Source organism: Ovis canadensis, chromosome 19, assembly GCF_042477335.2.
Source record: "Ovis canadensis isolate MfBH-ARS-UI-01 breed Bighorn chromosome 19, ARS-UI_OviCan_v2, whole genome shotgun sequence".
NCBI classification, from domain to species: Eukaryota; Metazoa; Chordata; class Mammalia; order Artiodactyla; family Bovidae; genus Ovis; species Ovis canadensis.
The window spans coordinates 70721139-70748671 of NC_091263.1; the positions used below are offsets into that span (position 1 = coordinate 70721139).

At 54.5% G+C, this 27533-nt stretch overlaps 2 protein-coding genes and 1 long non-coding RNA gene across 3 annotated transcripts in view; 1 reads left to right on the forward strand and 2 right to left on the reverse strand.

Annotated features, from left to right (window-relative positions):
- Nucleotides 1–10580, forward strand: part of PLXND1 (plexin D1) — a 48502-nt gene extending 37922 nt beyond the window's left edge. The window contains exons 21-36 of the mRNA XM_069562169.1: nt 1155–1262; nt 1378–1490; nt 2185–2289; nt 2822–2952; nt 3312–3510; nt 4085–4231; nt 4349–4505; nt 4830–4933; nt 5013–5076; nt 5750–5784; nt 6004–6108; nt 6584–6747; nt 7759–7906; nt 8832–8972; nt 9151–9225; nt 9499–10580. Coding sequence (XP_069418270.1) covers nt 1155–1262; nt 1378–1490; nt 2185–2289; nt 2822–2952; nt 3312–3510; nt 4085–4231; nt 4349–4505; nt 4830–4933; nt 5013–5076; nt 5750–5784; nt 6004–6108; nt 6584–6747; nt 7759–7906; nt 8832–8972; nt 9151–9225; nt 9499–9615 — 1913 coding nt within the window. The 3' untranslated portion in view covers nt 9616–10580. The remainder of the gene's footprint in view (nt 1–1154; nt 1263–1377; nt 1491–2184; nt 2290–2821; nt 2953–3311; nt 3511–4084; nt 4232–4348; nt 4506–4829; nt 4934–5012; nt 5077–5749; nt 5785–6003; nt 6109–6583; nt 6748–7758; nt 7907–8831; nt 8973–9150; nt 9226–9498) is intronic.
- On the reverse strand, nt 75–5775 carry LOC138424786 (uncharacterized). The gene is made up of 2 exons (XR_011250963.1): nt 5351–5775; nt 75–2972 (listed from the first exon to the last, which is right to left on the reverse strand). It is a non-coding gene; the product is annotated as an uncharacterized lncRNA (long non-coding RNA).
- A 4006-nt stretch (nt 10581–14586) lies between the features above and the next one.
- The window catches only part of H1-8 (H1.8 linker histone), a 30693-nt gene continuing 17746 nt past the window's right edge, over nt 14587–27533 (reverse strand). The window contains exons 2-5 of the mRNA XM_069560970.1: nt 18906–19165; nt 16905–17253; nt 15114–15178; nt 14587–14823 (exon numbers count right to left, since the gene is read on the reverse strand). Coding sequence (XP_069417071.1) covers nt 14587–14823; nt 15114–15178; nt 16905–17253; nt 18906–19165 — 911 coding nt within the window. The remainder of the gene's footprint in view (nt 14824–15113; nt 15179–16904; nt 17254–18905; nt 19166–27533) is intronic.

A 27533-nucleotide genomic window follows, 5' to 3' on the forward strand; every position in this document is an offset into this window, starting at 1 on the left:
AATCACCCATCATTCTCGTAGCTAGAGCAGTCCACTGTTGATCACTATTTTATGCTTTTCGCTCCACAAGTAACTTACTTTTTCAATTAATTTTATTAGAGTTAATTTACAGCGTGGTGTTAGTTTCCAGTGTGCTGCAAAGTGACTGAGCTACACGCAGACCTCTGTCCATTCTTTTTCCATGTAGGTTATTACACAGTATAGAGTTCCCTGTGCTAGGCAGTAGGCCCCAGTTGGTGAGCTGTTTTATATAAGTAGTGTGGATGCGTCCCTCCCCTCACCTTTCCCCTTTGGTAACCGCAAGTCGGTTAAAGTCTGTGAGTCTTTCTGCTTCGTAAATAAGTTCATTTGTATTATGTTTGTCTAACTCCCTTCACTTGGAACGATAGTCTCTAGGTCTATCCATGATGCTGTAAATGGCTTTACGTCCTTCTTTATGGCTGAGCAGTATTTCATCGCATCCTCCTTATCCACTCCTCTGTCGATGGACATGCAGGTTGCTCCCATGTAAATTGCAAATAGTGCTGCAGTGAACACTGGGCTGCATGTATCTTTTGGAAATTATGGTTTTCCCCAGATATATGCCCTGGAGTGGCATTGCTGGGTCATATGGTAGCTCTCCAGGAGATGGTGATGGGCAGGGAGGCCTGGCGTGCTGCGATTCATGGGGTCGCTAAGAGTTGGACACAACTGAGTGACTTCACTTTCACTTTCACGCACTGGAGAAGGAAATGGCAACCCACTCCAGTGTTCTTGTCTGGTGGGCTGCCATCCACGGGGTCGCACAGAGTTGGACACGACTGAAGCGCCTTAGCAGCAGTAGCCTCTTTGATGATGGCCATTCTGACCAGTGTGAGGTGGTATGGAGTTGTTGAGATTTGCAGTTCTCTACTCATTAGTGACGCGCGTCTTCTCATGTGCCTCTTGGCCCCCTGTATGTCTTCTTTGGAGAAATGTCTATTTTAGGATCTTCCACCCATTTGTTGATGGGGTGGTTTGCTGTTTTTGGCGTTGAGTTGAGTGAGCTGCCAGAGGAGCTGAGGCTCGCAGGCAGGCTGTCTCCCTTCCACCCAGGCCCTGCACACGGCAGGTGACAACACACACTCGGACACTGAAGGGATCACAGGCCTGACCCACCTCTCTGCTGCCCACAGCCCTGTTCGTCTTCTGCACCAAGAGTCGCCGTGCCGAGCGCTACTGGCAGAAGACGCTGCTGCAGATGGAGGAGATGGAGTCCCAGATCCGGGAGGAGATCCGTAAAGGTAGCGGGGCGGCCGCGCGGGGAGGAGATCCGTGAAGGTAGCCGGGCGGCCACGTGGGGCCTCGGGCCTTGGCATCGCCCCCTGATCCACTCACGGCCACCTGACTGCCCACCAGGCTTCGCAGAGCTGCAGACGGACATGACGGACCTGACCAAGGAGCTGAACCGCAGCCAGGGCATCCCCTTCCTGGAGTACAAGCACTTCGTGACCCGCACCTTCTTCCCCAAGGTCAGGGCAGGCTCCCACCAGCTGGTGATACCTCAGGCGTTCCTTGAGCCTGCCCTTGAGCAGTGTGAAACCTGCATACCCGCCTATGGCAGCCCAGCCACCTTCCCTGGCCGCCCTGCCTGGCCCCAACTTGCTTTCTCTGCTGATTTGATGTTTGAGTGTGCCTACTGAAGTCAGCTGTCAGCCCCGCTTTCCTCCTGGGGTGCTGGGCCTGCCTCTCCTCTCACCAAGGAGCCATCCCCTCTCCATCTCTTCCATCTCTCCTGTCCACTGGACTCAGTCCCCTCGCTTCCATGCCTCCTCGTGCTGTTCCAGGGGCCGCTGCCCCATCCCCACCTTCCTCGGCCTGTCAAGAATCTCTCTTAGGGTGGCCCCACTCTTCTCAGTGGGACATCAAGCCCCTGTTGGGTCCCCTCAGGCCTCTCTGCCTCGTTTCCTCCTTCCACACCGGGCTGCTTTAGCTTCCTCTTACGCCTGTGCGCTCCAGCTTCGCCACCCGTGGACTTCAGGCTGGTTCTGCTTTTCCTCCAGGAAGCCCCCCTTGGACTCCCCTCCCCTCTCCTCTGGAGTCCTGTGGCCCCTGGGTGTGGCCCACTGCCTCTTCCTGTTGAGTGGGCTTGCGCATTTGTGGGGCAGACCCTGCGTGGGTCGGGGGTACGCAGCCCTGCTGAGACACTGGGGGTCTGCTCCACAGTGCTCCTCCCTCTATGAAGAGCGTTACGTGCTCCCCTCCCAGACCCTCAACTCCCAGGGCAGCTCCCCAGTGCAGGAGACCCACCCGCTGCTGGGAGAGTGGAAGGTGAGTAGCCCCCGACCCGTACACACACACACACACACACACACACACACACACACACACACACACACACACACACAAGGGGCTGCCTTGGGGCACCCCCACCTCTCTCTGGGCCCTGCTTTCTAGTTCATCTGATCCGTTGATCTTAATCTTGGAAGTTGGGAGGAACTTGCCATTGTAAGGTAGTGAGCTCTCCATCCCAGCAGGTAGTCAAGTGGCCATTCAGGGTATTCTATATACTGAGTCCCAGACCAGAGAGGGGAAAGGGTTGGGTCCCCCTGGACATCTCTCTCCCCCTGCTGCCTAGAGAATGGGAGAGGGGTCCCCACACAGGGATATGGGGTGGGCAACCTCACCTGAGCCCCCCTTTCCAGCTCAGCTGAGCCACTGTTCCTGGTCACAGGGAGTTAGGCATCTCCCACTAAGGGGTAATGAGCTCGCCATCCCAGGAAGCATTCAAGGTCCCACTCTGGGCATCCCGAGTGCTCAGACCTGGGACCCCGTCGACATCCCTCACCGCTTGCCCCCACAGATCCCTGAGAGCTGCCGGCCCAACATGGAAGAGGGCATCAGCCTGTTCTCCTCGCTGCTCAACAACAGGCACTTTCTCATCGTCTTCGTCCATGCGCTGGAGCAGCAGAAGGACTTCGCGGTGCGGGACAGGTCCGGCTGCAGTGCGGGCTCTGGGGAAGGACAACGCATCCTGGGTCTGCCAGGCTGGATCCAAGGCTGGGGCAGTTTGCAGGGCACCGTGTCCTTGGGGCAGCTGGCATCTCCCCAGAGTCAGGCCCTGAGGCCTTGGCCCGTCTCCCCATTCTGCCCCTTCCTGGTCCTGCCTGCCCAGGACGGGGCTCGTGGGCATGGTGGTTAAGCAGCAGGGAGGGTAGGCTTTTCTCCAGGGAGATTTCTGCTGCACCTGCCTCATCCAGTGACAAGGGGGGCACTGGAGCCCCCGCAGTATGGTCCTTGGGTCCCAGGGCCTCACAGTGTAGCTGACCCCCCACTCCCACGCCTGCCCACAGGTGCAGCCTGGCCTCCCTGCTGACCATCGCGCTCCACGGCAAGCTTGAGTACTACACAGGCATCATGAAGGAGCTGCTGGTGGACCTCATCGACGCCTCAGCTGCCAAGAACCCCAAGCTGATGCTGCGGCGCACGGAGTCCGTGGTTGAGAAGATGCTCACCAACTGGATGTCCATCTGCATGTACAGCTGCCTGCGGGTGAGGGCACCAGGCAGCCGTGCCCCTGCCCCGGAGATCTCACTTCATCTTCCTGCCATCTCTGCCAGGACCAGTGACTGTGGTCTCTGCACACATGTGGGAAAGGGGCTGGCCCACAGGGTCCATTATACGGGTGGGGGAATCAAGGTTCAGAGCTACCCTGGGAACAGAGGCCGGGTCAGGAAGACACTCTCTCAGCCCCCGAGCCCTCCCTGGCATGCCTTTGAGTCCAGCTCTGCCGCCTCCCTGCTGGGTGACCTTGAGCAGCTTGCTTGCCCTCTCTGAGCCTCGCCCGTGAGGATGCTACCGCTACCTGGAAAGGTTGCCAGCGCGATAAAATGAATGCGGCCGCCCAGGTTGGGCGATGTCTGAGCTGGGAGTCCAGGGAGACGCCCTGGGTGTGGGGATGGGAGGGCTGAGCGGCACCAAGATCAAAAGGAAGGTGTGAAGCAGGCAGCTGCGGGGGGGTTGGTGGAAGCGGGTATGCAGGGGTCCAGGTAGGGGCCACAGGCTCGGGGCTGGAGTCTGGAGAGTGGGCAGCTGGCTTCAGCCTCTGACCGCCCCCCGCCCCCAGGAGACGGTGGGGGAGCCCTTCTTCCTGCTTCTGTGCGCCATCAAGCAGCAAATCAACAAGGGCTCCATCGATGCCATCACGGGCAAAGCCCGCTACACGCTCAACGAGGAGTGGCTGCTGCGGGAAAACATCGAGGCCAAGCCCCGGGTGAGCCGGCTCGAGGGGTGGAGGGGCTCCCAGCTTCGCTCCTGACACCCCCGCCCGCAGGCTGTCTGCCCGTCCGGTCGGTGGGCAGCTGCTGAGCCCCCTGTCTTTCTCCTGCAGAACCTGAACGTGTCCTTCCAAGGCTGCGGCATGGACTCGCTGAGCGTGCGCGCCATGGACACGGACACGCTGACGCAGGTGAAGGAGAAGATTCTGGAAGCCTTCTGCAAGAACGTGCCCTACTCCCAGTGGCCGCGTGCTGAGGACGTGGACCTAGGTGGGCTGGGTGGGAGGGCGGCCGACGGGCCCCGCTCAGTCACGTGTGTGCTGTCTGGGGCTCTAGGGATGTGGAGACGGTGCCCATCAGCCAGGAGCTGATGTTGGGGCCCCGTGGGGAGTTCGCCGCAGGTGATGAAGGCCCGGCCACCCGGTGACTGCCCCGCGGATGGCTGTGTGGAGCCGCGGCTCCGTGCCCCCGCCCGGCCCCCCCCCGCCCGGCCTTCCAGATGCAGGAGTAGAGGTTCAGAGAGCTCTGGGGGGACCCCTGCTTCTCTCCCCGTGGGGGACACCCCGGCCCTCACCCCCGGTCCCCCACCCCTAGAGTGGTTCGCCTCGAGCACCCAGAGCTACATCCTGCGGGACTTGGATGACACCTCGGTGGTGGAGGACGGCCGCAAGAAGCTCAACACGCTGGCCCACTACAAGGTGGGCCCCGGCCCTGCCCGCCCCGCCGCGCCACCCTCCCTGACCTCTGCCTTCTGACCGCGGCCTCTCTCCCTATCAGATCCCCGAAGGCGCCTCCCTGGCCATGAGCCTCACAGACAAGAAGGACAACACCCTGGGCCGAGGTAGTGCGGGCGGACAGGGGGCCGGGCCCTCCTGAGTAGCCCCGGCAGGGGGTGGGTAACTGAGGCTTCCAGGGGCAGGGCCGGGCTGGGCCGGGTGCGGCGCCCTGCCGCAGTGCTGCTCGGGTGGGGCCTGTGGCCAGGCCTCCTCGGCGCTGGGTTCCTGCAGGCAGCCGAGAGGGGCCCCAGGAGCAGGGAGGCGGTTGTAAGAGGTCTGGGCAGGCGCCAGGCCATCAGGGGTTTGGGCTGTGTCCCTGCCTCACCCCCGCATCCCTACCTTCAGATGCCCCAAGCTTGGGGGTCCTAGGCTCCTGGAGGCCTTGGGGTCCCTTCCAGCAGCTGGTGAGGTCTGGGCTCGCGGCAGTGGGCCCTCGTGGGGAGCTGCCCCGTGTCCATCTGTGATCATCTCCCTGCTTCTCCTGTCCCCTGTGGACGCCTTTCTGTCTCTCTCAACGCCTCTGTCTTTCTGTCTGGGCCTCCTTCCATGCGTGTCTCTAGCTCTCACTCTCCACTGTCTTTCTGTGCATTTCTCGTCTCCTCTCCACACATCTATTTGGCTGTGCCCATCTCACTGGGTTTCTTTCTCCAGCTTTTTGCCTCCATTTCTCGTTTGCTCGCTCTCTCTCCCCCTGCTCCTGGCTCTTGTTTATTTATCGTGTGTGTTTCCCTCTCGCAGTGAAAGACTTGGACACGGAGAAGTATTTCCACTTGGTGAGTGCCCTGCCTCTGGCCCTGGGGGTGCCCGCCCCTCACTGGGAGTGGACTTGGCCTCCTGCCACCCTGGGCCTCTGGAGGCCGTGCTCCCAGGCCTGGGGAAGGCTGGGCTGGGGAGTGTGCAGAGCCAGGCCCCCGCGGGGGCCGGGTAGGGCCTCCCAGGGGCAGCTGAGGGTGGTGCCCGGCGCCAGCACTGACCCAGCCCGGGCCTCCCAGGTGCTGCCCACAGACGAGCTAGCAGAGCCCAAGAAGTCCCACCGGCAGAGCCACCGCAAGAAGGTGCTCCCGGAGATCTACCTGACCCGCCTGCTCTCCACCAAGGTGGGCCCGCCCCCCGCATGTCCTCACTCCCGGGGGTCAACTGGGACCACACGCTGGGGGAGCGGGGGACAGCTCTTCTCCTGCAGGGCCAGCCGCAACCCCAGCTTGAAGGGTGCCCGGCAACAACTTCTCTGTTCGCTGGAGTGACAGAGAAGGCAGTAGTGGCCCAGAAACATCCCCAAGGCCACATGGCTAGAGGCAGAGAGCCCACACCCCAGCCCACCAATTCCCTGCTCTGTTTCCAAGTCCTTCCGACACTCCTGTGCCGTGGGTTTCACCAACCCATTTCACAGACAGGAAAACTGAGGCCCATAGCACTTAGGAGGCCAGCCTGGGGCCACACAGCTTCCCATTCACCCAGCACTGCTCAGCCCCAGCACCACGGGCTCCCCACAGCCGCCAGAGGTGCCTGTCACCAACCCCCTCCCGCCCCCACGTGTTCCTGGGCTGATGGCCGCCACTCACTCCCCTGCAGGGCACGCTGCAGAAGTTTCTGGATGACCTGTTCAAGGCCATCCTGAGCATCCGGGAAGACAAGCCCCCACTGGCCGTCAAGTACTTCTTTGACTTCCTAGAAGAGCAAGCCGAGAAGAGGGGCATCTCAGACCCCGACACACTGCACATCTGGAAGACCAACAGGTGGGGGGCCCTCAGGGGGTCCGGTAAGGGGCGGGGCTGCTTCACTGGGTCACGCAGGCAACAGTGGGGTTGGGGTTCAGAGCCTGGATTCAGTCCCTTATGCCATTCCAAGCTGTGTGAGCTTGAACAAGAGACTTCTCTGAGCTTTAGTTTCCCCCAGCTGGAAAACCAGGGCAGTAAAAGGAACCCTCCTTAATTGTAAGGATTAACTAGAAGTGAGCATTGTCTAAGTTTTGCCCTGTTGTCCCTCTCCCCACCCCCCACCCCTCCCCCTTGGGTGGGCACTGTCGGCTCCATTTTGCAGACAAGCACTCTGAGGCTCGCAGAGACGTGCCTGCCTCCATCACATCCCTCCTTGGAGGCATGTGTTAGCTTTTCAGAGACCCAAACCCCAACAGGAAGTTGTTGAAAAGTTCAGCCTGACTCTCGAAGAGTTGCCACAGACGCAGAAGTTTCTCTGTTGTTGCAGGGGCTGCTCTGAGCCATTGGTGATGGGGGCGGTGTGTGTGTCCCCCTGTCCCAGGCCCCCAGCCACTGGGGAGGCAGTTTTACCAACCCTCCAGCCATCTTAGGCCTCGCCCACCCTCAGCCCTTCCTGGTGACCCAGCTAATGATGGACTGACTCCTCACAGCCACACAGGGCTGGGGGAGGAGCCACAGGCTGCCAGGCAGGGCGGGGACTCTAATGAGAACCAGGATTGGGCCCTGGCTCCCAGCTCCTGCGTGTGAGCAGGGGACTCTGTGGGGGATGGGGCGGGCAGCGAGGGCCAACTCAGGCCTCTCTGCCACCCCTCCCAACCCCCTACCAGCTAGGGACAGTCACCAACCCCGTTTTGTGGAGGAGACACCGAGGTTCCCAGAGCTTCCATCCAGTCTCCACTGGCCTCGGGAGCAAAGCCAGCCTGTCCTCTGGGCCTGCTGGCCTCCCTGGCCGAGCCCCCATCAGTGACCGCCTCCTCCGCGACCCACCCTCAGGCGGGGCTCATGCCACTGCCTCCCTCTGTCCCCCAGTCTTCCTCTGCGCTTCTGGGTGAACATCCTGAAAAACCCACAGTTTGTCTTCGACATCGAGAAGACGGATCACATTGACGCCTGCCTCTCGGTCATCGCTCAGGCCTTCATTGACGCCTGCTCCATCTCCGACCTGCAGCTGGGCAAGGTCAGCTGCTGTGGGCGGGCCGCCCAGTGCTGCAGGGACGGCGGACTTTCTGGGAGGGAACCGGAGGAGCTCGGATGTAGGGTGAATGGGGTCATCAGATGGGGGTTGTCCCGGAAACGGGCACCCACAGTCACAAACTCCAGGGCTGCAGCTGCCTCAGCTGTGCCCAGCACCAGCTCCCGAATCTTCAGGCCCTAGAGCCAGGCGGGGAGAAGCCAGGTGGGCGTGGAAAGCCCAGGTGGTCTGATACCTTGTAGGCGAACAGCCGGGCTCCAGGCGACAGCCCTGACGGTCAAGAGCCGCAGGAGGAGACCGGAGAGAGAGCGGACTGTAGGGAGAGGGCGCAGCAGGCCTGAGAGAGCCCGGCGTTCCAGGCCGAGGGGCTGTGAGTGTTCATGAGACGGGAGTTAGACCTGGCCCTGCCGTTAGCCCGTGACTTTCAGAGACAGACTACAAAAATGGCAGAAAACGCCATCACCTCTCACAGGCTATCTGGGAGAGCAGGACACCTGTGACAGACAAAGAACCAGGAGCGTACTTGGCACGCTTCGCTCTCGGGAGTAGGAAACACGTGCTGGGAAATATTCCACTGAGACAGCAGTCAGGCTTCCAGAAATCTTAGCCACCGAGACCCATAACCCTCAGCAAGGACGCAAACTAAATAGCCTGCGTGTCCAAGAGCTGGCACGAGCCCGTGCACTTTCCCCTCCAAGTAGGTCCCCCGTGAGGTTGTCACCCTGAGGGTCGTGCAGAAAACGGGGCGGAGAGGAGAGGAGTGGGGCGCCCCCGGTGCACAGCCTGCAGCGCAGGGATGCTGGCTCAGGGGTGGCCCCGTGCGTGCGGCGGTGTCGACACGGGCCGGCCCAGGAAGAGCCTGCTGTCTCCACCCGGCGTCTTACTCCCTGGCTCCTGTCTGCCCACCCAGGACTCACCAACCAACAAGCTGCTCTACGCCAAGGAGATCCCCGAGTACCGGAAGATCGTGCAGCGCTACTACAAGCAGATCCATGACATGACCCCGCTCAGCGAGCAGGAGATGAACGCACACCTGGCCGAGGAGTCGCGGGTGCTGCCGGCCCCACGGGGTCCTCGCCGGGAGGACGGGGGTGGTGGGCAGGACTCGGCCGTCAGAGCTGGGGGCAGTGTGGGGCTGTGTACAAGCAGCGGGTCTTGACTGGGCTGGGCCTGGCTCGGACCGTGGAGTCTCCACTGCAGTCCAACTCCCGCCCCGTCTTTCCTCACAGAAATACCAGAATGAGTTCAACACCAACGTGGCCATGGCAGAGATCTACAAATATGCCAAGAGGTATCGCCCGCAGGTGAGCAGCCCCCGGCGTGAGGCCCGGGGCACCCCCCCGCCCCACATCAGCCCTTCCCAGCCGCTCATGGAAACCCGGGAGCGCGGGGCTCAGGTACTCCGGGCCCCAGGACAGCGGATTGTGCTGTGGGCGTGGCTGCCAGCACCGGGAATCCAGGCCACGTGTGCGCGTGCGTGTGTGTGCGCTCCCCGCAGATGTGTGGTGGGGCCGGGCGGGGGTGTCCTGGGCCCTGAACTAAATCCTCTGCCAACCACTCGCCCTCCACCGCCCCAGATCGTGAGCGCCCTGGAGGCGAACCCCACGGCCCGGAGGACACAGCTGCAGCACAAGTTTGAGCAGGTGGTGGCCCTCATGGAGGACAACATCTACGAGTGCTACAGCGAGGCCTGAGCCGGGGGGGCGGCCCCCGCCCTGCGTGCCTCCGACGCCGGCTGGGAAAGGACGCTGCACCAGGGGCTTTTTCTGAGCCCAGCAGAGGAGCCCCCGTCCCGGCCCCTCAGGCGCCGGCCCCTCCCACCTGCCCTCAGACCCCAGCTCCAGGCTGAGGCCTTGAACGCCGTCCACCCAGCACAGCCTGGACAGTGCCGCCCCCAACTCGCTCTGTCCTGGCCCAGCGCCGCCGAGGCTGCCGACGGGCAAGGAGGGCCGCCTGGGCCCCAGGCCACAGCCAGAAACGCTACCTCATCCTGCCTGGCGGAGAGGGAGGCCCCGTGACCCAGCCCTCGGTTCGCTTCTGCTTCCACCACCAAGACGTTGCCCACCCCCGCCATCTCCACTCGCCTGTGGAGGAGCCTGGCCCGCTCCCGGCTTCCGGCGGCTCCAGCGGACACCAGCGGAGCGGGCAGCGTCCGCTGCCTGCAGGAGGCTCCCCGCTGTCCTGGGAGCCAGGCTGAGGCCAGGGGGGCCGTCCCGGGGGGGCGGGCAGGGGCGGGAGAGGGTGGGTGAAGGGGGCTGAGTTGCACCAAGGCTGTAGCTGGGCTACGTGATCTTGCTGGAAGTGTTTCTAAAGATAGCACCACTTTTTTGTTTTTTTAAAAAGAAGCTTTTATATATTAAAGAAACTTATCACGCGCCAACTGTGAATAGCTGCCGCTAGTGCGGAGGCCCCGGGAGGGGCCCCCCCGGGGCTCCCAGCGCAACACTGGAAATGACTGTTCCAGGGGCGGGCGGACCCGGCAGAGACGCCCCGCCCCCAAACCCCTATCCCCGAGATCATCGCCCTTTCTCTTCTGTCGCAAGCGGCCGCCTGGGGCTGGCCTGGTCAGTGCCTGGACAGGCTGTGGCCCACGGGGGCGGGGCTGGAGGGGGAGGCCAGGACGCTCTGGAACCTTTATAATAAAAGCCTGATGGAAAAACCTGCCGTGAGCTCCAGCCTTTATCCTGAGGTGGCCGTGCTTGTAGCAGAAAGGAGGGCGGGGAGCCTGGCTTAGGACCCCGCCCAGCCCCCTTCGCAAGGGGCAGGCAGACACTGACTCTTGCTTCTGAGCAGCTCCGCGGGATAACCACGCCCGTGCCCACTGGCCACCAGGACGAGGTCACAGCAGCTGTGTGTCACCTACCGCTGCCCCTAACCTGCTTACCCGTGTAACAGGCCGTGAGGAGAATGTGTCCCCACTTGACAGATGTAGAAACAGACTCTCAGCACAGGCGGGGACTCTCCCAGGTCTTGGGACAGGGAGGGTGCCACACCAGTGTGCTTCCTCCGGGCTGCGTGTCCACAGTGGCCCCCAGACTGCGTGGGGAGCTCCAAGCTGACCACCCTGAGAGAGACTGGATGTTTACATGCTTATCCTGAGTTTGTCAACAGTCTTGACAAATATGCACAGGCTTCCCCGGTGGCTCAGATAGTAAAGAATCCACCTGCAATGCAGGAGATCTGGGCTCAATCCCTCGGTAGGGAAGACCCCCTGGAGACCGGCACGGCAACCCACTCTAGTATGCTTGCCTGGAGAATCTCATGGACAGAGGAGCCTGGCAGGCTACAGTCCAGGGGGTCGCGCAGAGTCGGATACAACTGAGCAACTCACTCAACACTTTGACAAACATGTACCATCAACCCCGTTATGCAGATGAGGAAATGCAGACTGCTCCGGGCTGGTATAACCCTGGACTCTTCCTGCCACTGTCCTTGACTTGGGATCAGCAAATACCACAGAGACCCCCAGCCCTGCCTGCCCCCCAGTTGGCTCTGGGCCTGAGCCGAGGCTAAAGATCACTGAGCCCCAAGAACGGTCACTAGAGGACCAGCCCCAAATTAAAAGTGGCTTTTTTTTCCTTTTAGGAAGGAGAAATAACCACACATATATATCAGGAGTAAGAACTAGGACAGAAACATATACAATTTAAACAAAACCCCACCAACACCAGTTCTAGAATTAATGAGCACAGCAAAGTGAGGAGAGAAAAGTAAACAATTTTTAGCTTTAAAAATAGCCTCTTCCTGTCGTGCCTTCTGGGTGGAGAGAGATTATCTTTTCAAATTTTCTATTCTGATCACTGATGCGTTTTTATTAAGCAGCAGATTTTCTAATGTGAGTTATTGACACATTTGATGGGTTTTTTTTTTTGGTGGGGGGGAGGTGTGATTCTAGAATGAATACATGTTTTCTGCAGAACTGTCAAGGAGGACAGAAAGCATGGAGAAAATAAAAGCCACCCTAACCCACTCGTGGTGTGAATCTCAGAGAATGTTGTCCCAAAGCCCAAATCGTGTACCCGCCTGGGCCGTAGGCAGACGGGTAGGAACTGGAATCAGGACGTGCTCCATCCTGCAAGCTGCCTTTTCCCCATGAGGCCTTTCGTCAGCACCATCTTTCTATGCCATTAAATATTCCACAGCCTGTTTTAATGCCTGATTAACATGCGAGTCCTCCTTGAAGTTTAAAGACACATTGCGAGTGGAGGAAATCTCTCGCCTCTGGGGTCGTCTGCTCACCACCCCCAGTCCTTGCCTGGGCCCCCGGAGGCTTGCCTTGCGGCTCCAGGTGTCCCTTGGCTCTGTCTGTGGGCCACAGCAGGTGGGGACTTTGGTGGACTGTCTGTCCTCAAGCCGGGGAGTAGGCTTTCCCGAATCTCGTGGGTGCTCCATGCTGTCCAACCTTGGTCAGGTCAGGGCTCCTGGCCAGCCCCCAGCTCGTAGAGATGCCCAGTGATGCCCACCCCCAAGAGCCTGCCCGGGGTGCCTCCCACAACTGGACCCCTCTCGTGGAAAGTGCCAGCCCAGTTCCCTGCCAGCTGCTCACGGTGCCCCTGGGGGCTCTGCCGGCAGCCCCATGACAGAGGCCCCAAGGAAGCTGCGAAGCCCGACAAAGCCTCGCGTGGGATTGGCAAGGCAAGGGCGGGGCTGAGAGGAGGGCAGGGAGGGAAGATAACACGGGGCTGCCTCAGTTTCCCTTTGTGTCCATCTGCCCCTGCCAAGTGCTGTCCAGTTGACCTCTGATGCCCCTCAAAACCATTCCGTTGGTCTCCACCCCCCTCCCTGGCTCAGCGGTCACCCCTCATCTGGACCATCTCTCAGCAGCCTTCTGAACGAGCTGAGTTCTCACCCCACCAGGTGGGTGCGCCAAGCAGGTACTCATGTGGACCCCACATTATGGACTCATCACTGACCCCTTTCTACACACACTCCCCCAACAAATCCCATCCACCGAGCGTAAACATCTACCTAGCATCCACCACTTCTGACCCCTCCCTCTGTGGCCAGCCACCCCTCAGCTGGACCACAGCAGGGGCTACCACCCTGGCTTCCCTCGTAGCTTAGACAGTAAAAGACTCTGCCAGCAATGCAGGAGACCCACGTTCGATCCCTAGGTCGGCAAGAGCCCCTGGAGAAGGGAAATGGCTACCCACTCCAATATTCTTGCCTGGAGAGTCCCATGGACAGAGGAGCCTGGCAGGCTACAGTCTATGGGGTTGCAGAGTCAGACACGGCTGAGGTACTCACACACACATACACCTCCCTGGCCTCCCGTGGCTGCCCGTGTCCCCCTGTGGGCACTCAGCTGCTCAATGGCCTCAAATGGGCATTTATCACAATTAAAACCCAAAGTTCTTACCCTGGCTCGAGAGGCCCTTCAAGATCTAACCCTTGTCCACCCTGCAGCTCTTGTTATAGTGTCTACTGCTGCGTAACAAACCACCTCAGTACACAGTGCGTCTCGTGCGTCTGTGATCAGGGCAGGGCTCGCAAGGGAAGGCCCGTCCTTGGTGTCAGTGGGGCCACTCAACAGGGGCAGAAGATCCAGTTACAGGATGGCACATGCCCAAGGGGGCCAAATTGGCGCTGGCTGGTCAAGGACCTCAGTTGGGGCTGAGAACTGGGGTGTCTCGATTCTCATCCAACAGCTGTTTAGGCTTCCCCACTGCATGGCGGCTGAATTCTAAGCACAAGTGTTAAAAAACGGAAAAGCAACCCGCACACAGGAAGCAGAAGCTGCCGGTCTCTTGCACCCTGGGCCCAGAAAGTGTCCCCGTGTCATCTCCTCAGTACTCGATTCAAGTGATCACAAAGCCCAGAATGAAGGTGCAGGGAGGCAGACTCAACCTCTCCTCGCGCAGAGTGTCAGATATGTTTAAAGATAACCGCAGCCCTCACCTCCGCGCCTCCGGCTACCGTCTCTGTGCGGGCTTCAGCCGTTATGAACCACCCTGAGTTCCGTAGCTCACTCCCCAACTAGGGCCCCGCACTTCCACTCCCTTCTGCAGATTCCCGTGGGACCCACAGTCCTGCTCAGTGACCAGTCCAGTGATCCACACTTCCTCTCAGCCCCTCTAATCCTTCCTCTCTGCAGCCACAGAGCTCCTTCTCAACACACACGTCAGTCTCTCCCAGCCTGTAACCCTCCCTGGCTGCCACTGCCCCCAGGATGCCGCCTGCCTTCCCTAGCCTACTCCGCCATGCCTTGCTGCCCCATCCCCACGGCCCAGGGGCTCATGCCACCCCTCCCCGACTTGTGCTCCTCTCAAAGCCACAATTCGCCCCCGTCCAGTCTTATCCCACTGCCTGCAAGCCCTCCTCCCCTCATCTGTCTGGCAAACCCTGCTCACCCTTTTAAGACCAAAAGCTGCCTCCTCCAGGAAGCAGTCCCAGATCTCAGGTTGGACGAAGCACCTCTCCTGTGCCTCCACATGCCCCTGCATGCCTTTGGATCCCTGTTGCAGTCTGCATCTCCCAGGGCAGGAGCTTCCATCCTGTCCATCTGGGTCCATGCCCTGGATAGCCAAATCTTTAGACCTCAGCCTCCTCTTGCACCCATGAGTGGGGAAAAAAAGCTTTATTGATAAATAGGTTCTAGTGAAATAAACAGAGTGATAGTTTCTAGGGGAGTAAAAAAGTAGAATCTGCATCTCTCCACCTCGCCTCTAGCCCTCGGCTTCTGCCTTCTTGCTCGCCGCTTTGGACACTGAAGACTTGGTGGGGATGCCAGGCTTTCTCGGGCCCTTAGAGGCCTCAGCCTTCCCAGCCAGTGGTACAGGCTCCTTCTTGGACCCAGCACCCTTGGGAGGAACAGGGGCCTTGGCTTTGGGCCCCTCCCCAGCAGCCTCTTTAGGGACCTTGCCCCCCATCTTCTTTTTGGCCAGGGAAGTACCATTCTCACCCTGTAAGAAAGCAAACCAGGAGAAGGTGGCAGGGCTGGGCACACCACTCAGAGCCCATGAACTCAGGGTTGAAAGCCCAGCTCTAGGTTGCTTTCGACAAGTGCCCTCCCCTCTCTAAGCCTCAGCCCCCTATCTATAAGGTGGGGACGGTGATCTTCCGGGCACTGGAGGGCTGGGAGCAGAGGAAACTGAAGTAGGTTACCCTCTTCTTACCCACCCTGGGCTTCGGTGGGGACACTCGAGCTCTGGCCACTGGAGATCAAGACAAGGGAAGTCAACCCGGCACCTACCTTGGTGACTGTGGGTTTTGAACTCTGACTTGCAGGCTGTGTTTTCCTGTGGGCCTTGGTATCTGCTGGAAGAGGGATGCCGTGTGAGACAGACTTTTTTCCAGAGGAGCTGCCGCTCGGCAGCAGGGTTGAGGGGCCCCACAGCCCGCAGCCTGCCCAGGGCCCAGTCCTCATGCTGACGCTTGCAGGCTGTGCGACCTGGGACAAGTCGTTCAGCCTGTCTGAGCCTGGTGCCCGAGTCTGCCAACTGAAGGTCGCAGCCTCTGGCCCATGGGACAGCAGGAGGATTAAGTGAAGGAGGGCAACCATCCCTCATTCCATTCACAGCTCCCCATCCACCCACTTTATCTTCAACCCATCTTCCACGCGGCGGCCAGGATACATTTTAAAAAAATGCCTCAGGCTCTACCTGTCCCCTGTTCAGAGTCTTTCCATAACTTGATAAAAACCATCATGGAGAACAGTATAGAATTTCCCTACTCAACTAGGAATGAAACCACCATGTGACCCAGCAATCCCACTAGGAGGGCATGTATCCTGAGCAAACCATAATTCAAAAAGACACACGTGCCCGCCCTGTTCATTGCAGCACTGTCTACAACAATCAGGACACGGAAGCAACCTAGATGTCCACCAACAGATGAACGGATGAAGAGGCTGTGGTCTACCTATACCACGGAATATTACTCAGCCATAAAAAGGAATGCATTTGAGTCAGTTCTGTTGAGGTGGATGAACCTAGAGACTGCCATACGGGGGGAAGTCAGTCAAGACGAGAAAAACAAATATATGTTAACGCATATACATGGAATTTAGGAAACTGGGATCGAACCTTTTCGCAGGGCAGGAAGAGAAACGCAGACATAGAGAATAGACTTCTGGACACAGCTGGGGAAGGAGAGTGGGACGAAGTGAGAGAGCAGCACTGAAATATACACACTGCTGTGTGCAAAATACATAGCTGGCGGGGAGCTGCTGTATAGTACAGGGGCGCAACTTGGTGCTGTGATGGCTGGAGGGGTGGCAGGGGGGTCACCAGGGAGGGGATACACGTATACAGAGAGTGGATTCACATCGATGTTCAACAGAAAAATATTGTAAAACAATCACACTCCAATTTTTATAGTTGTTTTTTTTTTTTAGATTCGTAAGAAAAAAAGCACCTCGGGCCCTAACTGTCCCCTGTCCAGGGTCTTTCCGTGGCTCCGCACCGTCTTCAGGATCAAGTGCAGCCTCCCGCCGCCCTTCACGGCGTCCCCTTCTCCCGCCCCCAGTGCACACAGACAGGACTATTTAGACTTCTCCACCTTTGGTCTTCCCTGTGGCTCAGATGGTAGAGAATCCGCCTGCAACGTGGGAGACCTGGGTATGATCCCTGGGTTCGGAAGATCCCCTGGCGGAGGGCATGGCAACGCACTGCTGTATTCTTGCCTGGAGAATCGCCCATGGACAGAGGAGCCTGGCAGGCTACAGTTCATGGGGTCGCAGAGCTGGACACGACTGAGCAACTAAGCACAACTCAGCACAGCCACGTCCTTCGTGCCTTCATGCCTCTGCACAAGCTGGTCTTCTGTGTGGGCCACCTCCTCCAGGAAGCCTCCCCTGACCTCTCTCAGAGCTGACCCCTCCTCCCACCCCCACCAGCTACCCTGAGTTCTCTGTCTGGGTCAAGCCAAGTGTCTTTGGGCACACCGAGTAGACACCCCCTCCTCCCCAGAACTGACCCCTCCATCCATGCGGCCAGTGGTTGCCAGAAACCCCATCCCATGCCCACCCCATTCACACCCATACCTTGGCGGCTCCCTCTTTCTTTGACCTTCAACTTCCCGCCAGGCCCACTGGCGCTGGGAGGGGCCTGAGCAGCCTTGTCTGGCCGTTGGGAGGACTTCTTGGCCTCGCCCAGCCTTGCCTCTGGGTCCTTGGTCTGCATGCCTTTCTTGGGGGCATTCTTGGCTGCGCCTGGTTTGGAGGGAGCTGCCCTCCCCTCTCTGGGCTTCCTGGCTCCTTTTTTCACCTCGCCTGGGTTGGCAGGGTCCTTCTTTGACTCACTCGGCTTCTTGGGGTCTTTCCCCTCAGCCTGACCGGGCATCCTGAGGGCTGTCTTCCTGGGTGGGATTTTCCTTTTGTCTTTGGGGACTAACTGGCAGAAGAGAGAATGGGGTGGAACTGAGAGCAGAGGTCTGGGCATCTCCTGCCCCGACACCCTGCGTGAGGCTCAGAGAAGACCCCATCCCCAGGGAGCGGGTGAAGAAGGTGGCCAGGGGCTTGGGGCACAACCGCCTCCTAAAAGCTGGAAGCCAGCAGTGCATGCCACCCTGCCCGCACCACGAGAGAGGCACCACCACAGAGGAACTAAGGGACTCGAGAGAAAACTTGCCCAGCGCTCTCCCCGCTCCCTGCGTAGGTGGCGGCACGCACCTCCCGCCCCTGCCCCTGGAAGCCTCACAGTCCAGCACGTACTGTGAGCCCTGACGCTGTCCTCTCATGCTAACCTGTGAAGCTCCTTTGACCGCCCCCCCAACACCTGCCCGTGGACTGTGGCCCTGACAACATCCCCCGCCCCCCCCACCTCATGCCACTGCGTCCCCAGGTCTCTTGGCCGCTTCCTGCTCTGCAGCTGAACATGGACGTGGAGGACAGATGGGCCCCAACCCCAGCCGTGCAACTCGACCTATCTAACTAAGTCTTCTCCTCCCCGCTTGGGCCTCAGTCTTCCCATCTTTACAATGGGGTCATCAGGGAGGGTGTGAGCAGCAGGGGGATTGCAGGGGCCCCTGGCTCTGCCCTTCTAGAGCCCAGCTCTGATGACACTGCTCCCCAACATCCCTGAAGGCTCATAGGTCCCCGTTACCCACCATGACCAGAAAACAACCCCCACTCCCAGCTCACACACATCTTGACTCCATGGTACCCGAGACCCCCTTCCCTGCCTCTCAGCCCTTGGTCCAGTTTCCTGACTGCCTCCCAGTCACACACACCCCCAGCACCCCCTCTCCTGCTCCCCTTTCACCTCACCCTGTGCCCCTGGCCTTGCCATGGCAGCTGTCAAAGTTCAGACCCACACACTCAGAGTCCCAGGAGGGGGTCTCTCTGAGCTCAGCTAGCCTGTTCCCACAGGGACTGGAATGGGCAGTTTGAGAATGTTCCACCAAGTTCCATAGCGACTGTCAGAGGAACTGCTACATGCTGGGGCACAGCAATGACAAGACGGATCCCAGGTCCGGGTCCCTGGGATCTGGGATCCGAGATGGCAGCTGGTAGTCACCATGCTGTGGTTTGAATTTTGTGCCAAATTTGCTCTTAGCTCTGGGTGACTTGACCCTTTGAGAGAGGAGGATGTGCTGGCTCACAGAGGTGTCAGCCCTGGTTTGGAGACTGTGGGTCTGCAGCCAGGGAGCGTGGGGAGCAAACCCCAAGGCTGTGACCTTGAAGGGGCCAAGGCTGGATCTGGGCTGCCCCTGGTAAAGGAATTCCAGGAAGGGGTCACGGGCGCCAAGGACCCGGAAGTGAAACAGCTAAGATGGTCTCTGGTCAGGGGTCCCACCCAACAAGGAAGGAGGTGGGTGACGGGGCCGTTGGGGCTCAGCCTCCCTGGGGGGTGGGGGAGGGCGGGCAGGGGGCATCTGGGTGAAGACAGAGGAAGAAGAAGAGACAAGAGGAGAGAGGGAACAGTACCCAGAGCTCGGGAAGAAAGAGCTGGAGCTGGAGTTCAAGCCTGGTGCCGAGTTCACCACACCACACCCCGGGGCCCCCTGGCACCTCCCACCTGCCCCTCCACCACCCGGCACTCACTTTGAAGCTCCCGGTGGCCCCCTTGGCCTTGGAGTTGACGGGCCTGATGAGCAGCCCGCGGTGCAGGCCTGTGGCCAGGGCCTGCTTCAGCAGGTGGTTGAGCCGGAGGGCATCCACCGTCGGGTACTTCTGCAGGATGTAGACCTTGATGGCTGCCACCGAGGTGCCCCGGCGCCGCTCCCCGGCCTGCAGTGCCTCCAGCACCATGCGAAGCACCGGAGGGTGGCGGCGCGGCGCCCGGATGGCGCCCCGGGCCAGGCCTGTGGGGCGGCAGGACGTCACCCAGGGCCCAGACCACTGCAGGGGGTGGGCGGGGGACAGAAACTCACCCAGGGCCCAGACCTCTGTGGGGGGCAGGGGGCAGCAGGACTTCACCCAGGGCCCATACGGCACCCCAGGCCAGGCCGGCGGGGGCCAGGGGCAGCAGGACATCACCCAGGGCCCAGACCGCTGCGGGGGGGCAGGTGGGGGCGGCAGGACGACCCCAGGCCCCCAGCTGACAAATGCGCCCAGGGAAGCACCCGCTGGGTGCTGGCCAGTCCCCGTGGCCGGTGGGCAAGCAGCCCAGGGACTCACGAATTTGCTCCCCCAGCCCCACCCACCCCTGACCTTGGCCAGCCAGTCTCCCAGGGCCCACCATGGGGCTGGGCACACAACAGCCCTCCACAAAGGGTTATTAAAGAGCACTAAAGGGTCCTTTCAGTAAACAACACTGGGATTCCCTCCCTGGTGGCCCAGGGGTGAAGAGGCCACCTGCCAGTGCAGGGACATGGGGTCAGCCTCTGGTCTGGAAGTAAGATGCCACACATCCCGGGCGCCTCAGCACTGGGTCCACGACTATGGAAGCCCGCGTCCAAGAGCCCACACCCTGCATCAGGAAGCCGCAGCAATGAGAAGCTCATGCGCCATAACCAAGACCCAGCGTGCCAAAATAACTCAAAAAAATAAAAACCCTACACCAGGCCAGTTGTCTAAATCTAACATTTTACAGGAAATGCAAGGGCCACATGAAATCAGTAAAACCCAGATATGAGGAACTCTCCAGGACACGTGATCCAGTGCCTTCTACAAATAAGCAAGGAGGAAAAATAAACGTGGGAAAGGCCCCAGAAAGGAAAGATCCTACGAGACCCTTCAACCAGAGGCAATGTAGGAGCCTTGCTCAGACTCAGAGTATGATCTGAACAATCTGACTGGGGGCAGAAAAGGCAACTAGACACATGCGGACACTAGGGTATTTGAAAGCAAGAGAGTTCCAGATAAACGTCTACTTCTGCTTCATTGACTATGCCAAAGCTTTTGACTGTGTGGATCACAATGAACTGTGGAAAATTCTGAAAGAGATGGGAATACCAGACCATCTGACTTGCCTCTTGAGAAACCTATATGCAGGTCAGGAGGCAACAGTTAGAACTGGACATGGAACAACAGACTGGTTCCAAATAGGAAAAGGAGTGTGTCAAGGCTGTATACTGTCACCCCACTTATTTAACTTCTATGCAGAGTACATCATGAGAAACGCTGGGCTGGAAAAAACACAAGCTGGAATCAGGATTGCCAGGAAAAATATCAATCACCTCAGATATGGAGATGACACCACCCTTATGGCAGAAAGTGAAGAGGAACTAAAAAGCCTCTTGATGAAAGTGAAAGAGGAGAGTGAAAAAGTTGGCTTAAAGCTCAACATTCAGAAAATGAAGATCATGGCATCTGGTCCCATCACTTCATGGGAAATAGATGGGGAAATAGTGTCAGACTGTATTTTTGGGGGCTCCAAAATCGCTGCAGATGGTGACTGCAGCCATGAAATTAAGACGCTTACTCCTTGGAAGGAAAGTTATGACCAACCTAGATAGCATATTCAAAAGCAGAGACATTACTTTGCCAACAAAGGCTATGGTTTTTCCAGTGGTCATGTATGGATGTGAGTGTTGGACTGTGAAGAAAGCTGAACGCCGAAGAATTGATGCTTTTCAACTGTGGTGTTGGAGAAGATTCTTGAGATTCCCTTGGACTGCAAGGAGATCCAACCAGTCCATTCTAAAGGAAATCAGTCCTGGGTGTTCATTGGAAGGACTGATGATGCTGAAGCTGAAACTCCAATACTTTGGCCACCACATGCGAAGAGTTGACTCACTGGAAAAAGACTCTGATACTGGGAGGGATTGAGGGCAGGAGGAGAAGGGGATGACAGAGGATAAGATGGCTGGATGGCATCACCAACTCGACGGACATGAGTTTGAGTGAACTCCGGGAGTTGGTGATAGACAGGGAGGCCTGGCGTCCTGCAGTCCATGGGGTCGCAAAGAGTCGGACATGACTAAGCGACTGAACTGAACTGAAGGATGATATTGCTTCTGGTGTGCTAATGGCAGTGCAATTATTTTAAGAGATTCTCATCTTTTAGAGATAAATACCGAACAGTTTACAGATGAAATGCTAAGTGTGGCATTTACTCTGAAATAACGCAGTGGTGGAACAAGGGTAACCACGAGCTGTTAGCTGCTGAAATTGACTGATGGGTGCATGGGGCTGAGGGGGCGGGGCTGTCACCGTACCATCAGTCTACTTTTCATCATAACAAGTAACAAAATAATTTCACTCTTGGGTATATACCCAGGAGAAAATAAAATATATGCCCACACAAAAATATACATACAAATGTTCACAGAAGCATTACTTTCAGTTTAGTCACTAAGTCGAGTCCGACTCTTATGGCCCCACAGACTCCTCTGTTCACGGGATTTCCCAGGCAAGGATACTGGAGAGGGTTGCCACTCTGGGGATCTTCCTGACGCAGGGATCAAACCTGCGTCTCCTGCTTTGTCTCCTGCTTTGCAGGTGGATTCTTTATGGGCTGAGCCACCAGGGAAGCCCCTTACATTATCTATAATAGTTCAAAAGCAGAAGCAATCCTGAAGCTCATAAACTAGTGAATGGATAAACAAGACATAGTCCAGCCAGAACATCGTACAGCCAACAGGAGGAATGAGGTACTTCCTTGAAAAGATGATGCAGAGTGAAAGAAGGTAGTCACAAAAAAGTCACATATTGTATAATGTAGCTGATATGAAATGACAGGAATGGGGAAATTGGAGCCAAAAAATAGATTCGTGGTTGCCAGGGGCTGGGAGGCGGGTGGAGACGGTGAGTGACTACCACTGGGTACAGGTTTTTATTTAGAGGAGATGGAAATATTCTAACATTCACAGTAGAGATGGGCCACAACTGTGAATGTGCCGAAAGCCGGCACACTTCAAGTGGGGGAGCTGCATGCTGTGGGTTACTGAGATGGCCCAATAAGCTGCTACTTTTAAACTGCTGCAAAAAAGAGTAGGATCCAGGTGAGGAGGGAGACAGTGTTAGAAGCTGTCAGTCACCACGAAGCACAGAAAAGTGGTTTACATATGAAACCTAATTTAAACATGGTGATTAGAAATGTTGATTTCTGACCAATTTCTAAAAACTGAAGACTCAGAAGAGCAATCAAGTAGCTAATATCAATACACATACACGAAGGCAGATGTGCTCAGTTGCTCAACTGTGTCTGATTCTTTGCAGTTCCAAGGACTGTAGCCTGCCAGGCCCCTCTGTCCAAGGAATATTCCAGGCAAGAATAGTGGAGTGGGTTGCAATTCCCTTCTCCAGGGGGTCTTCCTGACCCAGGGATCAAACCAGCATCTTCTGGGACTCCTGCACTGCAGGAAGATTCTTTACCACTGAGCCACCAGGGAAGCCCCTTTATATATATATATATATATATATATATATCTCATAGTAAAGTGGAAAAATAGAACTTTGTACATATACAGATTGCTGTATCAAAATCGCATGGGAACTATTAATACAAAACAAAAAACTACAATAGATATACACATACAAAAGAAAAAGTCACCCGAACACAACAATACGGGGCTTCCCTGGTGACTTGGTGGTAAAGAATCCACCCGCCAGTGCAGGACACGTAGGTTTGATTCCTGGCACGGGAGAATCCCACATGCTGAGGGGCAGCTAAGCCTGTGCATGGCAACTACTGAACCCATGCGCCCTAAAGCCTATGCTCCACAATGAGAGTAGCCACTCTAGTGAGAAGTCCACACTCCATAAGTAGAGAGTAGCCTCCACTGTGCTCCACAATGAGAGTAGCCACTCTAGTGAGAAGTCCACACTCCATAAGTAGAGAGTAGCCTCCACTCAGCGCAAATGGAGAAAGCCCTCACACAGCAATGAAGACCCAGGATAGTTAGAAACAGATAATAAAAAGAACAAAACCCACAACACTAGTCATCAAACCACGAGAGATAAAAGAGGGAAGAAAGAAGACCAACAACAACAACAACAAATCCAAACAATTAAGAAAACAGCAATAGGAATACATATATCAATAATTACTTTAAATGTAAAAGGATTAAGTGCTCCAACCAAAGACACAGGCTGGCTGAATGGATACAAAAACAATATCCACTTTACAAGCTGGTCTATAAGAAACGCACTTCAGACCAAGGGACACATATAGACTGAAAGTGAGGGAATGGAAATAGATACTCCATGCAGATGGAAATCCAAAGAAAACTGGAGGAGCCATCCTCTTATCAGAGAAAATACATGTTAAAATAAAGGTCGTTGCAAGAGACAAGGAAGGACACAACATAATGATCAAAGGATCAATTCCAAAAGAAGATATAACAATTGCAAATATTTATGCACCCAACTTAGGAGCACCTCAGCACACACGGCAAACCCCCATAAAAGAGGAAACTGACAGTCACACAAAAATAGCAGGGGAAATTAACACCCCAATTACACCAATGAATAAATGATCCCGACAGAAAATAAGGAAACACAAGCATGAAAAGACACATGAGACCAGATAGACTTAATTGATATTTATAGGACATTCCATCCGAAAGCAACAGAATACACTTTCTTCTCAAACGCACAAGGAACATTCTCCAGGATAGACTGTGTCTTGGGTCACAAATCAAGCTTTGGTAAACTTTAAAAAACTGAAATTGTATCTAGCATCTTTTCCAATCACAACACTATGAGATTAGAAATTACATTAAAAAAAAACTAAACAAAAAATCACACAGAAGCTAAACAATGCACTAGTAAGTAACCAAGAGATCACTGAAGAAATCAAAGAGGAAAGGAAAAATACATTAAAACAAATCACAGTGCAAACACAGCAACACAAAATCCACCACCCAGAACCTGTGGGATGTAGCAAAAGCAGTTCTAAAAGGGTATATAAGGCACTTTAATCCTAGCTCAAGAAACAATAAACTCTCACATAAACCACCTAACCCTGCTGATTCATGTTGAGGTTTGACAGAAAACAACAAAATTCTGTAAAGCAATTATCCTTCAAAAAAAAAATAAATTAAAAAAAAACAACAACCTAACCTTATACCTAAAGCAACTAGAGAAAGAAGAAACAAAACAAAGTTGGTAGAAGGAAAGAAATCATAAAAATTGGAGCATAAATAAATGAAATGGGAATGAAGACAACAATAGCCAAAAAAATCAATGAAACTAAAACTGGTTCTTTGAAAAGATAATTGAAATTGGTAAACTTTCATAGAGACTTGTCAAAAAAAATGGGGAGAGGACTCAAATCAATAAAATTAGAAATGAAAAAGGAGAAATGACAACTGACGCTGTAGAAACACAAAGGCTCAAAAGACATTACTATAAGCAACTCTAAGATGATAAACTGGACAACCAGGAGAAACGCACAAATCCTAAGAAAGGTAGAACCTTCCAAGACTGAACTTGCAAGAAATAGAAGATATCAATGGACCCATCACAAGTCATAAAGTTGAAACTGTAATGTAAAATCTTTCAACAAACAAAAGTCCAGAACCAGATGGCTGTGGATTTGATCAAACATTTAGAGAAGAGTTAACACCTATTCTTCTGAAACTCTTTTACAAAACTCTGTTGGAAGAAGGGACACTCACAAACTCATTCCATGAGGTCACCATTACCCCAATTCCAAAATTAGCCAAAGATACCACAATAAAAGAAAATGACAAGCCAATATCACTGATGAACACAGACATAAAAATCCTCAACAATTACCAGCAAACTGAATCCAACAACACATTACCTGATCATAAACCATAATCAGGTGGGATTTCTCACAATGATGCAAGGATTCTTCAATATCCACAAACCAACCAGTGCGACGCATCACATTAATAAACTGAATGAAAGCCATATGAAAATATCAACAGACACAAAACACTTTCACAAAATTCAAAACACACATTTATAATAAAAAAAATTTTTATAAAGTAGGCATAGAGGAAACTTATCTCAACATAATAAAAGCCATAAGTGACAAAACCCACAGAACACGTCATTTTCAATGGTGAAAACCTAAAAGCATTTTCTCTAAGATCAAGACAAGGAAGCTGACTCTAAACACTATTATTCAACATAGTTTTGGAAGTCCTAGCTACAGCAATTGGAGAAGAAGAATAGATAAAAGAAACTCAAATTGGAAAACTAAACTTTCATTGTTTGCAGATGACAGATACTATACACAGAAAATTCTAAAGATGCCCCCAGGAAACTATCAGAGCTCAATGAAACTGATACTGTTGCAGGATACAAAACGCATACCCAGAAATCTCTTGCACTCTTGTTTACTGACAATGAAAGATCAGAAAGAGAAAATAAACCAATCCCACTGACCACTGAAACAAAAAGAATAAAATAGCAAGAAAAAAAAACAAAACTACCTAAGGAGGCAAAAGACACACTTTTGAAAAACTCTAATAAGACACTGATCAAAGAAATCAAACATGACACAAACAGAGAGATACACCATATTCTTGGGTTGGACAAACCAATACTGTAAAAATGACAACACTACCCAAAGCAATCTACAGATTCAATGCTGCTGCTGCTGTTGCTAAGTTGCTTCAGTCGTGTCCGACTCTGTGCGACCCCATAGACGGCAGCCCACCGGGCTCTGCTGTCCCTGGGACTCTCCAGGCAAGAACACTGGAGTGGAATGCAATCCCGATCAAATTTCCAATGGCATTTTTCACAGAATTAGAACAAAACAATTTATAATTTGTATTAAAAAAAAAAAAAGAAACAGAGCTGGAGGAATCAAGCTCCCTGAATTTAGACTATACCACAGGGCTACAGTAATCAAGACAGCATATGGTATGGCACAAAAAGAGAAATACAGATTAATGAAACAGAATAGAAAACCTACGCACCTACGGTCACCTAATTTATGACAAATGCGGCAAGAATATACAATGGAGAAAAGACAGTGTCTTCAATAAGTGGTGCTGGGAAAACTGGACAGCTGCATGAAAAAGAATAATATTAGAATACCCCCTAACACCATACGCAAATTAAAGTCAAGATGGATTATAAGGCCAGAAACTATAAAACTCTTAGAGGAAAACATAGGCAGAACACTCTCTGACATAAATCACAACAACATCTTTTTTGACAGAACATTACTCAGCCATAAAAAGGAATGAAATTGGGTTATTTGTAAAGACATGGATGGAGCCAGGAACTGTCAGAGTGAAGTCAGAAAGAGAAAAACAAATATCATATGTTAACGCATGTGTGGAGTCTGAAAAAGTTTTGTACAGAGGATCTTATTTACAAAGCAGAAATAGAGACGCTGACATAAAGAACAAACATACGGATACCAAGGGGGTAGGGGGGAATGGGACGAATTGGGAGACTGTAGAGAACCTACTGTAGAGCGCAAGGAACTTCACTCAATGCTTTGTGATGACCTAAATGAGAAGAAAATCCAAAGCAGACACAGACACACACACACACATACACACACACAGAGCTGATTCACTTTACTGTACAGTAGAAATTAACACAACATTGTAGAGCAACTATAAGCTAATAAAACTTTTTAAATAAAAATAAATAAATGGGACTTAATTAAACTTAAAAGCTTTTTCAAAGCAAAGGAAACCATAAACAAAACAGAAAGGTAACCTTGAGAATCAGAGAAAATATCTGCAAATGAAGCAAGTGACGAGGGATTAAACTCCAAAATATACACACAGCTCATGCAGCTCAATATAAAAACAAAACAATCCAATCAAAAAATGGAGAGAAGACCTAAATAGACATTTCCCCAAAGAAGAAACACAGATGGTCAAGCAGCACATGAAAATACGCTCAACTTCACTAATTATTAGAGAAGCGCAAATCAAAACTGCAATGAGCTATTACTTCAAACTGGTCAGAACGGCTATTGTTTCAAGAAATCTACAAGCAGTAAATGATGGAGAGGGTACACTGTTGGTGGGAATGTAAACTGATACAGCCAGTATAGAAAACAGCATGGAGGTTCCTCAAAAAATTAAAAATAGAACGACCATATGATCCAGGGATCCCACTACTGGGCAAATACCGTGGAAAAAACCTTAATTCAGAAAGATACATGCACTGCGGTGTTTACTTCAGTATCCTTTAAAACAGCCAGGGCTTCCCTGATGGCTCTGTTGGGAAAGAACCCGCCTGCAATGCAGGAGACCTGGGTTCGATCCCTGAGTCAGGAAGATCCACTGGAGAAGGGATAGGCTACCCACTCCAGTATTCTTGGGCTTCCCTAGTAGCTCTGGT